The 16,880-nt window shown below is 41.0% G+C and overlaps 1 protein-coding gene across 1 annotated transcript in view; it reads right to left on the bottom strand.

Moving 5' to 3' along the window:
- astn1 (astrotactin 1) overlaps window positions 1-12,547 on the bottom strand; it is a 412,066-nt gene extending 399,519 nt beyond the window's left edge. Inside the window, exon 1 of the mRNA XM_061043889.1 lies at window positions 12,150-12,547. Within this exon, the coding sequence (XP_060899872.1) occupies window positions 12,150-12,459 (310 nt within the window). The 5' untranslated portion in view covers window positions 12,460-12,547. The remainder of the gene's footprint in view (window positions 1-12,149) is intronic.
- Between the last annotated feature and the right edge of the window lie 4,333 nt (window positions 12,548-16,880).

The following is a 16,880-nucleotide window of genomic DNA, read 5'->3' as shown; positions in this document are numbered from 1 at the left end:
GAAAACATTAATTAAGCTGCCACTCCGAACCGTTTCTGCCCTTTTCACCCTCAACAAAGCCGAGCACAGAAACTTTAATTTGAGAGATTTAAATCTTTCAGGCCAGGGCATGCACGTGTTGAAAGCACAACAAAGTTTGATAAAAAAAAAGATTCAGAGGGATTCTGTGTCTGTTCGGATTGGTGGAGATGATGGTGCATTTGGATTTGATCACAGTAAATACAGTTCCTATCATCTAAATACTTCTTATTTCAATGCCTGACAGAAATTAATAACTCATGTGCTCTGAAAAAGGATTGAAGGAAAACCGTCATCTGTAGCAGTTGTAAGCCTGTAAAAACTTCGACTACCAAATGCTGCTTTCAAAATCATGCTAGTTTTTGGAAAATGACCAACCCTGCCTTCAAGTTTAATACAAAATCATGATTTACTCAAATTGAAAAATGTCAACTCGACCGAACAAGCAGGTGGCACAGATGAAGAAATGAATAATCTGAGGGGACATAGGTCTGAGGGAACATATGCAGGCTCCTTTATCAGACTAGCAGACCACCACCTTCAGGGACCTTTAAGAGTTAGGTAACTGTTCCCACAAGCTTCCATCCAAACACCCTCAAACTAATGATTCATTCCTTTAATTATAAGCAGACATGAAGACAAAATGAGTCATGAAAAGAAGCTTCAGTAGAAGTTTTAATTAGTGGAGCAGCAGCCTCATATATAACCTTTAATCATTCAGGTGTACACACGCGGTCCTTGGCCTCCGACATGACTGCGTTTAATAATAGAGACAACATGTCGGAAAATATCTGCATAACGAGAGAGAAATGTACCGTTCAGGGCAGAACTAAGTGACATTTATTATATATCTTCATCTTTAATCTTTTCTCTATAGATTTAAACTTCTTTTTGCTCTTTACTTTTTTAACAGCATAAACACACATAGACTTCAGAAACGCCCGCCCCTCATAAAAAATAAGATGGTGTTTTAGAGGAAGTGTACCTCGAAAGTTTTATATTCTCGGCAGCATCTCTGAGTGAGGACGATGTCTGTGAGGAGGGAACAGACAGTCCTGGGGGAGCTTCTGGATGCAAAGAGCAAAAGGAAACTCTGAATGTTGAGAACATCTCTCTTAGGTCTGTGATGATTTAGTGTATGTTGAGCAAACTTACAAACTCTGTGAAATAGCTTTAAGAAAAAGTTCCATCTAACTTGTTTTTGCAGGAGCACACTTTCTCCTGGATTGACAGGACCATTCTCAATGTACACCGAGAAACACGGGAAATGTTAAAATGAAGAAAATATATCCAGACACTTTTTTTTGCACTTTGCAACAAAGTTCAAGATGGGGGGAGAAAAGTGCCACTAATGGATGGAAAAAGGCAAAACAACAAGGATGTAAGACTGTTTTGGGCTGTGATGGTCTATGTGGCAAAGGAGGTAAGAAGCTCTGCTCGGTGTGTGGGTGTGTGTGTGTGTGTGTGTGGGGGGGGGGGGGATTGAGGGGAGTGGCTATGGGACGTCAGAGTTAACTGTCCGGCCTCTTCCAGGTGTGGTGGGACTAATTGGGCTAAAACAGTGGTGAAGGGAGGTTTCTCATCTGACAGCTCCGGGGATGCTGCTGCTCATTAATCTACACTGTAGTATTAGCGTTGTCACTACATGGAGCATGCATGTACAGACTCAGAGCCTGGGTCTGTTGAAGGTGCCAATGCTGTTTTGGTTCCACTAATGGCCATAGGGTAGGTTGACTGGTGATTTCTCCTTTCATTAGGGCACAAATATCCTGTGTTTATTTTAGTTTAAGGTCAAACTCTCACCAGAATAAAGACAGTAAATTCAGTAGTAGTGCTGTAAGTCAAGCTGTCATCACGTCTTTGTACATTCATATTGACTCTACAACGGCATATTATCGGTTTACCGGTCTGAATTAAGATTTGTTTTTGGTGTTGCGGGAGCACAGCACAGCAGGAGCTCCACATTTTAATTGCACAGGTTTAAGTTTGATTCAGCTAGGGGTGTTCTTTAAATATTTCTTTCAGGTTAATATATATGTATGGGAGGGGGGGCGTTGGTTTTGTGGTTTAATTTCTAACAAATGTTTCATGTCATGTACGTCTTTGTAACCTGCTACTGGATGCTTTGAATTTCCCTCGGGATTAATAAAGTATCTATCTATCCATCCATCTAAAGTCAGACATGCACGCACACACAGCGCTGCACTCCCGTCTCGTCTCTGTAACGCCTCTGCTACTACCTCCGAAGAGGTTGGATCACTTCGTCCCCCCACTATGCCCTCTGCGACATTCAGATTGAAACGTCACAGGGGCGTAAATATCATGGTGTGAAACGGCAGTCTGAATAGGGCTGGTGATACGAAGCAGTGCCTCAGTGAAACAGTACATAACTTTAAAACCATTAAACAGTAAACAGTGAGTTGTTGTTTACTTGTACACATCCAAGCCTCCACAGACAGATTCACTTGGATCATTAACGGAAGATAGTTAGATATCTTAACACCTTTAAATAATGTCACAAAAAGGTAAAAGCCAAAAAAAAAAGACCACCAAATTCTGGATATGAAGGCATGTCAAATAAACACTGGACTGTTTTTTGGATTTGTCTGGAACATGTTGTCTAAAATATGTGATTTGGGGCGTAGCTGACATTTAGCTAGTTAGCTAAGGAAAGTGAGTCGCAGGGCGCTAAGAGGTTGGATTAAGTGTCCTGACTCATCTTAAATAGCAAAGTGTGCCTCCAACCAAAGTTTTGCTATTATAATGGTGGAATATGTCAACATGAGAAACAAATATTTCCTCCATGTACGAGGACCACAGCCTGTGTACATGGGGGGGCACGACATAACAACAAGACCATCCAGCACCCCTAATAAGCAGCATTGTAACAGTTTGGTGATTAGACTTACGGTAACAAATTCTGGTTGAATATTAACTGAGAAGTACTTCTTTTTTTTTATCTTGAGTATGAAGAACATAGGCCTATGAAACAAGCAAGAGTCATGAAGGATGCAAGGTTTCACATGATAAATAAAACATAACCACCAGAAATAAAAGCGGAAAAAACAGACTCAGGTTTTACACCCAACATGCTCCTTGAAGAAAAGGCATGCTGACCAAGAGATAAAAAAAGCTGTTTGTAGGAGGGCTGAGATAAAATAACTCACCTACACTGAGTAAAAGCAATTCAGCTAGTGTGAAAATCCAATTAATAAGAGTTGTGTGCTCGCTAAGCTCAGCAAAGCGTCTGTGACACCCTCCATGTTCAGTAATTAGAAGTCTCTGGAACATATTCATTATGACGGAGTAAATGAGGGAAGTTTTAATTGCTCGGGGGGGGGGGGGGTTGCGCTGCAGCCTTTTGTTTCACACCAGGGTCTCACCCTGCTGCTGAAATTTGGTTCTGCATAATAGCGAGTGCTATTATTTGGCAGAGTTGTGGAAGTCTTCCCGACCATTACTGATAATGATTACAGAACCGGTTCCTCCTGCACAGGCCGTGCTGCAGCATCAAGTCAGTGTTCAACACATTTTCCACTTCTGCTGTGTCCATGCGACAGTACAGAGGGAGTGTAAATGTTAAGTGAGTGTGACAAATGAGCCTGGTCTAGATTACAGCGACTGAACTCATATTAGATGGGAGGATTCCTTTTTGGGAGAATCCAAAAAGATACACCCTACTGGACAAGAAATAAAGAGAAACTCTGCAGTGAAGGTACAGGGCACATTTGGCACATCCATTTGTTTTTTTTTCCTTTGACGGTTTCCCCTTCAGAGGGCAGAGAGCAGCTGATCAAACATAGAACAAGATAGAGGATTTGTTTTTAATGTAGTGTCTGAAAGCCCATTTCTTTTTCTTTTTCTATATTTTTGGGGCTTTTTATGCCTTTGTTTGAGATACAGGACCGTGGATAGAGTGGGAAATCAGGGAGAGAGAGAGCAACAGTTCAGGTTCAAACCCAGGTTACCACTTTCCAAGACTGCAGCCTCTGTACATGTGGTGCGCACACTAACCACTAGGCCAGCAACACATTTTGAAAATAGAATTGGAGGGATAGATTAGTCGATTAATCGAAAAAATATTCGCTAGACTAATAGTTTGAAAAACAATCGTTTGGGACAGCTCTAGACACTGCACATTATAGACTTTGCTGTTTGCAATGGCAAATGTCAGACAGGAAGCCAGATTAAACTAGGCCTGGATGATATGACTAAAAATGTCATCACCATAAAAATAGTTAAATCAGTCGATTATCACATTAAACATCAAATCATTATTTCTTTCAAATTGAAAGGTGTATTTTTACTCCTGAAGAAAGCAGTTGGTTAATTGTGGTTTTACCTTCTTTAGTGTCAGACCAAACTCTACTTGAACTCAGGAACATTTCACCAGCATAAGCTCAGTGCACGGAGATGGAAAACGCTGATATGACAGTTTTCTGCTGGGCAGTATACCGACCCGCTGCTTGCTGTGAGTCCACCAACACTCGTTTGGGACGTTTGGTCATTTCTTTCCTTCTCTGTGTTCTAACAGGTGATATTGTTTCAAATGTTGGAGAAGGTTTGTGGTGTCGCCGTTACAGAGCACGTTACTCTGTTTTATGTCGGACTGTCAATCTGTAAAGCTGAGCGACCTTTCTTGTCAACAACATGGGTTTTCTCCGTGCTTTAAGCCGGTAGACTCAACGTTGCTATCGCTTGTTTCGGCTGCATTTCCATTCCGCTCCAAACGTCTGTAAGCCCGGCGACTCATATCCCTTCATCCTGATTGGCTGTTCGTCTGGTTTTTTTTTTCTTCTCTTTAATGTCGGGTGGCAACTAATGTTCAAGGCACATTAGCACCCCCGCTATCCCAGCGTTTGGGTGGTGTAATAACTGGTTTAAATCTATCTAACTTTTAGCCAACATTTGTTATATATTATATTGTGCTAATTGTCATTCTCGTCCTTTTTTCCCCTCTTGGAAAGACCAACACGAGACTGCAGCTCATGTACCCATGAGACTTAAATTCTACATTATGCAGTAAACTCAAACTCCAAAGTTTGCCATGAGATTGGTTTCCATAGTGATCTGTATGATATAATAAATTATACATGTGTACTAAGAAATGATTGTACAATGAGTCGCTTAGTCCATTACCAAAAATAAATCCCAGGCTACAATGATAATCAGCTCATGGTTTGTCATTCAAGCATTGCTGCACTCAGCACCCAAAGGTAATGTAGAAGCACCAGCAGAGTTTAATTCTGTTCAGACGGGCAAAAACATAATTTTTCTTTGGCGTGAGTCTGGGTTGTACCAGCCAAGTGATTGTTCAGAGAGCTGATTTGAATTGGGAGGCAGTTAAGGGCTGACTTCCTTCCAAGCCTCTGGCCCAGATGTGCAAATCACAGCCTGAGCAAATCCAGTTCCCAGTCTCTCCCAGGGGGCAACTTTATTACCTCACCTCCTGCACAATTTATGGCACGACACCAAAAGGGTAAGTTTCTAATAACGGAGCCGGCTCTCTCTGACACTAACGAGTGGCTGCAGTCCTGTGGCTCGATGTGACTGTCAGTCACAGAATGCCCTCTTTTCAAATTGCTTCTTTAGAGGCTTCACAGAGAAGCAATTTGGCGAGAAAAAAAAAGGGAGCCACTATAAAAAGGAGGACAAAAATTGGAATTTAAATAGCACCATAAAAAAACAGTCAACACACACACAAACAAGAACAAGCGTGCATTTAAAAGCAGATACACTTCTTAAATGTCTCTTCAAAGAAGCTAAAGAGCTGTAAAAAAAGCATGCCTCTAAAACAGGATTCAATTTTCTCTCATCCAAAAACAATTCAGCATCCACCTTTTAGTTTCATAGTCGAACAATGAGGTCATCCTTTTAAAAACTTCTGATCTCCGTCTCCTGGAGGTCTTCAGAATCTCAACTAATTACTGGGAGTCAGCTGAAGATAAGATCCCCTGATCAGACCTGCGTGAAGATGGACGGGCTCCAGCTGCCAGCAAGACTCAGAGCTGCTGGTAGGAGGGCTGTAGCTACAGTACTGTGTGTTAAACTGATTGAAGTGGAGGGGGTCTTAAGTCAAAGCCACCCCCCCAGTTGTCTCTCATTTAAAATGATGCTCAATCTCAATCTTTTCTCTTTCACACTCCGTGCATGTGGGGGGTTGAAACAACGCTAACTTCATTTAAATTGCAGTACACTCCCGTGGTTACACTACTGAGAGAAGACATTTATAAAATGTCCACAGGAAATTCTGGTACCGATGCTTCACCTACTTTCCTAACAGTATGTTTCAAAAACACTATTTGTTTTCTTTGCAAAATACGGCTGATTGAACTACTTCAGAGTTTGCCTTTAAATGTTCTAATACTTGTACCGCACTTCCTGAATCTATATAAGTACTGACGGGGGGGGGGGGGGGGGGGGGGGGGGGGAACAGCTGATGTGGTTTTGCCATCATCTTTCCCCTTTGACTTCAAATACTTTACAGCAGGGATGAAAGACACATAAAGGGCCACAATAATGAGAATGTGATCATGGTTCGAGGTTTTTCGTTATTCTCCCAAAAATCTGTTTATTCCCGTCGTCTTATTTATAATAATAGATTTAATATATATTCGAGGGACCAAAGGCCACTTGACATGGTGGAGGTAAAATCCGGTGTATAAGACGCAGTTTTGATGCCTATTTTTTCATCTAAACATGTATAAAATACTGAGGCATGCAGCGTCATTGCCGTGTCATGACGCTGTTGAAAATTCACTTCCATTCATTGTGTATTGCAATCGGCTGGGAAACAGCAACACTGAGGAAGCTGGCAGCACCACTTTTTACCATCTTTTCTCTGTCGTGGTGTCAAAATGGTGCATTTAAAGCAAACGCTGGTATACAGTTTATAAATACAGCTGGTGGAGTGCGGGTTTGATTGAAAGACTCCTCAGTCAACGAGTGACCAGCGGGACACGAGGAACGAGGGTCTGTCAGAACTTTCACCGCGGGCTGAGAGCTCAACTACTGTACTGTAGCAAGTAGGAGTGCAAACTCCACAAAGTGAAAACAGACAGAACTAAAAGAGCCACACAGCTGCACTCGAACTCCACCATGTAGACTGATCACAAAATAAATCGTCGTGTAGGAAGACAGTTTAAACCTCTTTTCTCTTTGTGAGATCCCCACAATTTTTCCGGTAAAGAAATAAAACAAACGTGATATTTTTAGGAGCCACATTGAAACAAGTCTTTTTGTTTATATCTGAAGGATTTATTTTTATGATGACTCAGCACCTGAACAATTGATGCGTGTGTTTGCTGACTTTTTGTTTTTCTTATCCTGTTAAAAGGGACATAAAAATATGCCAAGAGGAAGCATGTGCAACATTAATCATAACGAGTCTATTGCATCCTCAAACAGCCACTTTAGAGGAGCCTTTAACATCAGCCGGGAAGAGTTCAGAGTTTACACACCCCAGCGTCCAGGCGGCATCTTATCACAGTGCTGCTGAAACACTGACTTCAATGCATGTGCTGCTGCTTATCAATGCAGCCACACCATGTTAACGTAGCATTGATTGTGTTTCCTGAGAAGACATGAAAACAACAAGTGGAGAGGGTTCTCCTGGCTACATAAGGACAAAGGAAAACAAATAAATTAAAGGCTGTAGCGGCTCCAGTGTCGGTGATAGGAGGCAGGGATGCTAAATGTGGTATTGCAATTGCCCCCCCCCCCCCTCTCTCATGACTGCTAATGCAGTCATGAGAGATCTGTAAGTGCTCAGCTTATTTCCCCCACACCCCATAATGAATTAACCGTCGTCTAAATGAGGCCTTTAAATTAACTATTCAAGCTATTCAAAGAGTCACCGCGGTCTCATGGCATAAACAGTCAGCAATAATAAAAACACCATCAGGGAACATCGCAGGACGGCTCTCAACATCAGTGTGACTTTTAATTAAAACATCCACACATGTTGGGGTTGTGTATTCTGCAGCAGGATGTGAAGTTAAACACAACAGAGCAGATCTCCAGTGGCCTCGCAAAGCTAAGGCCTGGCACACACTTAACCATGTTTAAATATGAGAGCCCACACATGACGACAAATCATGACAGATTTAAAGTTCAGTTCTTCTAGTGTGTGGTGTGCAACGAGACGATCAACTCAGGACACCACACGCTAAACGATTCATTCACCTACAACCAGAGTCTCCGCTTTCAAAATGTGTAATCTTTGACACAAACATGATGGTCAAGCTAAATAAGGCTAGCTGTTAGCTGGTACATCCGTGTACGGTAAACATTTTTGGTCCAACTCCTTTCCTTGTCAGTTGTATTGTGGTTTGTTTTACAGGACATGTTGTAAAAACACTCGTTTGGTTGTCACAACCGATTATGATTAATGTTGTGCAGGGTTCCTCATGACATATTTTTAGTCCGGCTCGACCGTCCTCGGTGTTCTCCCCACACAACAGGATTTCTGATCATAAATATTAACACGTTTATTATTTAGAATTTCAAATCGGGGCGGCTCAGATCGTCTTCCAAGCAGTTAGGGGAGGTTAAAATCACTCTTAACACACCTCAGACCACAGGAGAATCTGACAAGATAATCTTTGGATCCATCAGATAATCGGGCCTTTGCTGGCGTTTGTCGGAAGGAGGGAATCAGGCCGATTGTGGGCTCGATTAAGTACTGTAATACTTCTCCAACGTCTATTTTCTCTAGCTTCCACTCAATAAAACAGCAGCTCGGATGTCAAGTTTCTGCTCTGACTCTCTCTGTTGTAGCCGCTCGTCTTGATTGGAAGTCTGACAGTCTTTCTTTGTCTTAGGTTTTTGTACAGATCCTGGACAATCCTGAAGTAACAAACCAAAGACGTCTGAAGCATCAAGTGTCAAAAAGTTTCAGGTAAATTAGTCAAGAAAGGAGCAAAAGTTTGCCTGTTAGAGGATCTAAGATGTGAGGGTTTGCTGCTTTAGATTTTTACATTCTTGTTTATTTTGTTTGAGTTTTGAACTTTTTCGTACATTCGATAAAAAAGCTTTCAATATGATCTTATGAATCTGTAAATATGTTTCTTTTTGACATTAATCTAGATCAGGGTTTGATTCAGTCGCTCAGCATCCAGCAGTGGTTAGCCTATATCCATGATATAGTGATGCTTGAATTATTCATAGCAAGGGTTAATAAAGCCAAATCCACAGTTCTCAATCTGTGGACAGATGCTGCATCCCAGACTTCCACCATAATGACCTCAGTGCCTCAGGATACAGTGCTTCAGGAGTGTGAGATGTTCACTGTATGTTTATTTGACTGAGACCACCATGAGGGGTGGGGGGTGAAAGGTCGTTCCAGGGGACATTAGGTGGGTGGCTGGGGAGGGATTGTTCACACCATTGGTTTATCTCTGTTGTACCTTTATTGAGTGAAATGTGCCAATAAAAACTTGACCCTTTCAGTTGTTATTTTATGAGGTTTTTTTTGCTCTTCTTGCTTTGCTTCTCATCTTGACAACAGCTTGTCCTTCATATGTGACTACCAATAAGAGTGTTAAAATTATTTTGGCACATAGAGGTGGCTCATAGGTCAGACATGTTGCTGAAAGGATTCCCCAGCTCTACCAAACCTGGTACTCTCTATACTGTATACTGTCTCTCTCATTAACAAACAGTGGTGTGGCAAACATTAGGATTAGAAACGGGACTGATCTGATATAATATCTGCATCGGGTCTGATATTGACGTTTCGCATATTGGACAGACGGCCTCAATCCACGTCACTGATCAAGAAAGATGATTGGGCACTTTAAACATTCTCAGCATGCTCAGTCTCACTGTGAAGACGTTCACACTAAACTGTAAGAAGTGTCCACAAATTGTCTCCATGGTGATGTTCAGATGAGATGACAGAGCTTAAATTTATGATCAAAAGTACAGCTTTGTGTAGCCTTTAGTACCAACAACAATATCACTATTAGTCATGATAATACAAATATAAAAATCAGTATCAGTAAATATGTATCGAAATCAGATCAGAACTGACAAAAAAAGGTGATCAGTGCATCTCTAATTAAGATGCTTCTCATTGCAATGAATACGTTTGTAGAAATATCTACGCTGTAACCTCGTTCATAACTTAACCATGATTCATTTAGTATCTCTATAACAGCATAAAGTGAGAGTTAGCCCTCTTCAGGTAGAAGTGCTCTCTCTAGCAGTCGTGTCTGACCTCAAACAAAGATCATTTATGAGGCAGGAAGTGCCACTCAGTAACATCAATCAACATGTGGACTGCTTTACCTGCAGAGCTCAGACTGGAAGGTAAATAATTAACTTCAATAATCAGTCATTTCTGTTTCAGATGTTACAGCTCATACTACACTACAGTTACCATTATTACTGACATTGTAGCTATACATCTATCTTATTTATTGTTGTTGTTGTTGTTGCTCTGTTTGTCTCCATCCTCCTGCATCTCCCTCTATCCCACAGCTCAGTGTACAGCTATAATAAAACCATACACACAGTATTTTCAGAACTATTTCAGCATCATTTGATGTTGTGGCTTCTGGGATTGAATAAATCCTGAATGCAAATGATTTTAAGCTGTAGGATTTACAGTGATGTATTTTTTTTGTAATACTGCAACAGCTTAAATGTCAGATTTCCCCATGTAGTACAGATGGTTCATTGGTTTAAGATGCTGGACAACAAGAAATCAAACTAAGTGCAGCCGTACTACAATTTAGTTTTGCATGTCAACCCCTATTCTTCCTCCACATCTTCACTCCTTTCTGTCTCAGCCTTGTACCAAGAATATCCAACAGAGTTAAAAATAAATTTAAAAAAAGGAGAAAAATGCAAATCCCCCACATAAATTAAACAGCGACTAAAATTGTGTATTTATGAGAAGTTCTGGGGAGAATCTGTGTCGTTCATGCTGTTCAGAAACATCAGACTAACCTGATACAAATAGTAAAAATAAGTCAGAGGTTTTCTGTGCCTGAATTAATGGTTGGGTTGGGTATGTTGTGCTCAAAATGCAGCCTCAGAGACATCTGACACATTTAAAACTCACTACAGACAATAAAACAGTTCCATGTAAATGTAGGAAAATGCAATTCAAACAGGCAGATGCATCAAAAAGTTACAGCAAAGAGAAACAGCTCAGTTCAAAGCAGCCAACACACACTGTTTCCTGGTCAATGCTGACTCTGCTTGGTCATTAGAATAACAACATGTTTGCACGATCAGGCCCAGAGCCATCAGAAACAACACCTTATCACACACTAAATCCTCACTGGGTGTATGAATATGACGACTTTAGCCACACGGTGCAGTCTCATTGCTCACAGCAGCTGGTCAGATGAGGTTCAGCACCATGGACAGCGGCCAGCTAACTTTCACAATGCGAACTTCACCGGCCTCTGCCAAACCCGCCGTACTCAAACTTACCTTCATATCCAACTCATTGTGGACTCCTTGGGTAGCAACCAGGAGTCAACTAATTTAAATTAAGAATATAAACTAACACGAGAGCGTGAACTCTCGCGTGTCTTAAATCAATTAACAACACCTGAGACACAGCCAGCACTTCAAGTGAGCAAACATTAACATGGAGACATGAGACCAGGAGTTACAACTCAACAGAGAAGTTTAGTAGCACGCCTGCTTGGTCTCCAAACAAACATTCCCTCACATGTATCTCACAGAAACACGTGTGTATGCCAGCATTAGGTACGATAAACACGAGAAGGAACACACAAAGCATTACACTGTCGCTCATTTTAAACTAAATTAAGGCTCTCTATATTTTTGAGTGGAGTTGTGTTAGCATGAGGATGCTACTTGGCCTGATATTGCATCAAGAAGTGCTAAGTGTTGATGTAGCCAGTCACAGTGTTATCATCATTTCATGGAGTGATATTGCAATAAAGACGCAGATACATGCGCTAAAATGTCAATTCTGGTAGTCATATAGCGGGAATAGCAATTGAGAATAGTGAAAACATAGTTTGTAGCCAGGCCTAAGCTAATAGACAGATGCTCCGGTGTAATAGTAAAGAGTGAGGGGGGTTTTGTGGGTCCAATTAGCGGCTAATGAAGCGCGGAGACCGGCGTGTTGTCACAAAAAAACTCACCCAAGACGAAAAAGGGAAGCTCGGTGTTCTCCAGGTCGTCCACCACCACGACATCTCCGGGAAAATCGTTCCTGACGGAGAACAGCAGCTTGGGCTCCGAGGCCGACGGACTGTGCATGATGCTCAGGTCGTTCTCCCTCAGAAACGGCAGCGCGGACACGGTGACGCTTTTCATCTTGCACTCGGTGTCCTGGTTCTGGTCCTCGTCGCCGTTCAGACCCCGGACTAAAGGCGTCAGCGCGGCCAGAAGGAGCCATGCGAGCCCCAGCAGCAGCAGCGGTGGTGTCGGCCCCATGTTGACGCTCGCCATCTCTCCGTCGCTCCGTTTCCTCTCCTCCCCTCCTCGCTGTTTCCACGCAGGATGATGCCTCGGTCTCTCAGCTGCGCTCTCATCCGCCGGGCTGAGCGAGTGAGGGGGTGGTGGGGGGGGGGGTGTGTGTGTGGTACACCGGCGGGCTCTCACAGTGTCGGAAACAAGCGCCTCTTGTATGTCATTAAAAGATCAATCACATGTTTTGTTTTTGATTTTTCTACGTTTCACCCTTTACAATTACTGTGTGTTTGGATGCTACTGCATTCGACCCCTTTACTGTAATTGATCAATAATGTGTCCAAATGGATGTGTAATGGCTGAGCATACATAACAAACAGGACAAACTGAGTGCCCCGTGGGTCCCACCACCAGAAGCATTATCTTTTGCCTTATATAATTGCATGCACTCTCTCTTAACACTAATTTGCAGACACTACATCACCATGTCGCCTACCACTGAGCTTCTTTAGTAGTTATCCTGACCTCTGATTGGGTGGACACTTAATTGCCCAATAGATGGTATAGATGCACGAGCCACTAGCTAATGTGAAGCCAAGGGTAAATGTGTAATTGACATTATCAAAGGAAATGTTGAAGTAAAGACAAAGCTCAATGCAAACAAAAAAAGGTGGAGTTTATTTGCCCCCATAAATAATGAACATACCATATGACTGGATAAGCACGGGTTAAAATAAGTTAAATAGATACAATGCATCAGCAGCCTATCACACTCAGCTGCTACTAATACTGCACATTATTTTACCATTATTACTGACATCCTATTCATTGTTGTTGCTCTGTAGATCTCAATCCTTCTTCCTGCATCTCCCTCTATCCCACTTTACAACCTCAACACAGTTTCGGCAGATTTCTGTTCATCATGAGTCTGGTTTTACTGCCTCTTAAAGGAAGTTTTCCTCTCCACTGTAACTTTGCTAAATGTTGCTTAGTGCTCATGATGGATTCATTGTTGGGTCTTTGTAGATAATATAACCAAGAGTAAGGTATTTTACCTGCTTTTTGTAAAGAGTGTTTAGATAAACATTTGTAGGAATTGGCACTATACAAATAAATATTGATTGAGTTAGCTAGTTAGTTGACACTGAATGCCTTTTCAGTTTATTTTGCCCCAATAAACAATAAAACTAATATTTATCAGATTTTGATTTAATCTAAATCCCAGTTTACTTTCAGTCTGTGCACACATTGCAGGCACCTCAACATCATGACATTAAAATCAGGTCTGTTATAATCTTGAGAGGGGTCAGTCACTAAAAACACCTAAAGCACGCCTCTATCCACATCCACTGATTTAAAACAAATCTAAACACACTCGAGCATGGTAATGGCCATACACCTTTATAATATAAGCTATAAGAGCTTACGATAGGACTCGTCTTATACCTCCTATAAAACAAAAGTTAATTTAAGGGCATTTTAACCTGGCAGAACTTCGCTGAACTGATTTCCTAAACTATTTAGTTAAAAGTGTATTCATGCATTGAAAGTGTATTTGAATTGATACTCATTTTACAGATTTAATAAAAGGATTAAAGCCTACCTTTGTTTTGAGTCGGCTCATGGGGGGAAAGGGAAGTAAACATAAAAACCAGATGGTGTTGGTAAATTACAGTTATGTATTACAGAAGAATGAAATGAATAAAAAACCTGAGGGAGGGAAACTGAACAGTTCTATCGCATTCAGTTATCAATTATAAAGGACATTTAACAAACATGGACAACAAGAGGCATGCTGGTGACCCGATAACATCTAAACTGTGAAACCCTGAATATGAAGCTGGCCAAGCTTCTTCACATTACCACACACAGGTGTTTGTCATTGTTCTGGCTGATTGGACTTCTGCTCAGGTTTAAAAGTAGGCGGGGCTTTATTTAGTTCGGGAGATTGCGTCACCTAACTGTAACATAAAGGAGGGATTTACTCTGAAAAATAAACTAACAGTCTGATAAATCCAGACAACATAGCACAGCAATGACCTGTGTGTTATTACCGTACTGTGTGTACATGTCCTTGAAAATCAGCCATAGACTGCTGGTGGTCTACAGTATATAGTCATTTCCTCTGTTAGAATAGGTGCAGTATACAGTGGTATATAGAAAAGACTTAGTATTCACTGTTGTATTCCACTTCTGATAGGATGAATACCTCTGAATTTTCAGGTGGCACAATAAAAAATAAATCTATAACCACTATAAAAGAGTGATTTACATCACAGCAATTTACCTTCTTAACACTAAAATGTGATAGTGTAACTGTTTCAGCTATCTTTTTTATGGAGGTAAAAATGCCTTAAAAGTAGCTCTCTCTCTCTTTCTCTCTCTCTCTCTCTCTCTCTCTCTCCCCCCAAACAAAAAAATGAAAACCTAATTTATGTTGTCTTACCCTGAAAATTGGATGTCTAATGGAATTATTTAAGGAACTATCTTGAAGTATTGCTTCATTTTGTTTTGTGTCTGTTTTGTTTATTTATATATTTAATTTTTTTAATTAGTTTTTTTCTAATGTTTTTTTCTTCATTTACTTTCTTCATTTATTATTTCCTCTCTCTTCTTGAGTGTGAATGAGACTCCTGGGTAGGCTACTGTGAAAACAGGCTACCTTCGGAGTGGGAATAGGATTCCTGACTTGGTGGGTGAGTATGGGGTTAACTGGGATGGGCGGGAGAAGCCAGGAATGGGGTTTACAAAAGATGACCACAGTACAATGTCAACTCTTGTTTTCTTATCATCTGTGCAAACTAATAAAAAGATTTTGAAAAAATAAAAAAGTAGCTCTAGTGAAATTGTAGTCTGAATGACTGTATTCTGAAGGCTGGTTTTATTGTTTATTCTCAGACTGTGTCACATCGCTCCTCCATGCATGCTTACTCATTAATTATCAGCTGTTCACATCACCTGGTCACATCTATCCAATAGCCCTGCTCTAATCCTTCATTCTTAGCCTATCATATTCCTGCTGTCTTATTTAAATGTGTCTTTCTCTTCCACTAGTTCATTCATGCAATCGTTACCTGTGACTCTCCACCTCACCATCACCACTGAGTCTTTGCAGTTTAATCACCTTCTTCATCCCATCATCCCATTTAGTGTCTGGGGTAGATCAGGGTAGACATCTTTAATCACTCATGTCCCTTTAGAGTTCAAGTGTCAAAGATTTTCTGACAATAATTCAATATCACTTTCCTAAAATAAATGTTTATCTTTGATTCATTTACTTGTCTGTCCTGATAGACTTTTAGTTCAAATATTTCATTGAGTTTATTCTATTTGTTCTACTTATCATGGTATAAATCTGTTCTCAAAATAGAACTCATACGGTGCACTAAATTCATTTATTTATGAATTGACCGGTATAGATTGATAACATTGATGAGAGCAGTTGTTGTACTTTTAGAGGTTAATCAAGCGAATCAATGAAGAGAAAATGAAAAGGTAAATTGCACACATTAGCCCAGCATACAGGTAGGTGGTTTTCTCCCTATTTGTTGAATTTCTGAAGCAACAAGATGAAATCACCGATGAGCAGAACTCGGCGTCATAGCTGTGCACCGCTTGGTGTTTATAATAACTCACTCAGTGTATTTATCTGTAGTCATGACTGATGGCGCCTGAGGTGAACATGCAATCATCTACTCTTGTATTAAAAAGGTAAATGTGATTGCTTAGGATGAAGTCTCCCCCCCCCAAGATATTGCTGCATATAAAGCTGAGCTTTGTAACATTGTTTACTGCCCGACCTATAATGGCTCCCCGCGTCCCTGCTATGATTCATGTTCTGATTGGTCTAAACATTTATCCCTCACAGCTGCAATCATGCAACGTTCATGTGATGCTCATACGGACAACGGTAACTTTGCATCTCTAATTCACGTTTCCTGTCAGCATTTCATTTTGTAAATGCTAACGTGACCTTGAAGTCTCGCTTTAGGCAATCGTTTCTCCAACGTGATGTCACAAATGATCAGGCTTTTGGTTGTATCTATAGGTAACCAGTGGAAGATGACAATAATAAGTCACTGCATTCCCAGAGCTGTATATGAGATGATGTAAGATGGCCACACAAGAAGACCTGATTAAAAAAATGTGGGTTAAAAGATTGCGTAAACATACGCGGATAACTGGAAAGTGTTGAAAAACGTGACATTTTAACTTTATGATGTTCCATCCATCCATTATCTTAACCGCTTTTCCCATTGGGGTCCCGGGGGGCGATCCCAGCCGTCATTGGGCAACAGGCAGGTGGCACCCTCATAGGGTCAACATTTCATCCTGAGGGATAAACCTTTTGGGGCCTTGTCGTATGCCAAAGCGTCTTGTGATCAGTGCAGATGTCTTTCTTATTTTTCCACCTGATGCAGTTTTCATTTCAATGCCCAGCACTCACCTTGTTTTAAAAT

This window comes from Labrus mixtus, chromosome 8, assembly GCF_963584025.1.
Source record: "Labrus mixtus chromosome 8, fLabMix1.1, whole genome shotgun sequence".
NCBI classification, from domain to species: Eukaryota; Metazoa; Chordata; class Actinopteri; order Labriformes; family Labridae; genus Labrus; species Labrus mixtus.
Note: the sequence above shows the minus strand (reverse complement) of the source record. Positions and strands in the feature narration are given on the sequence as shown.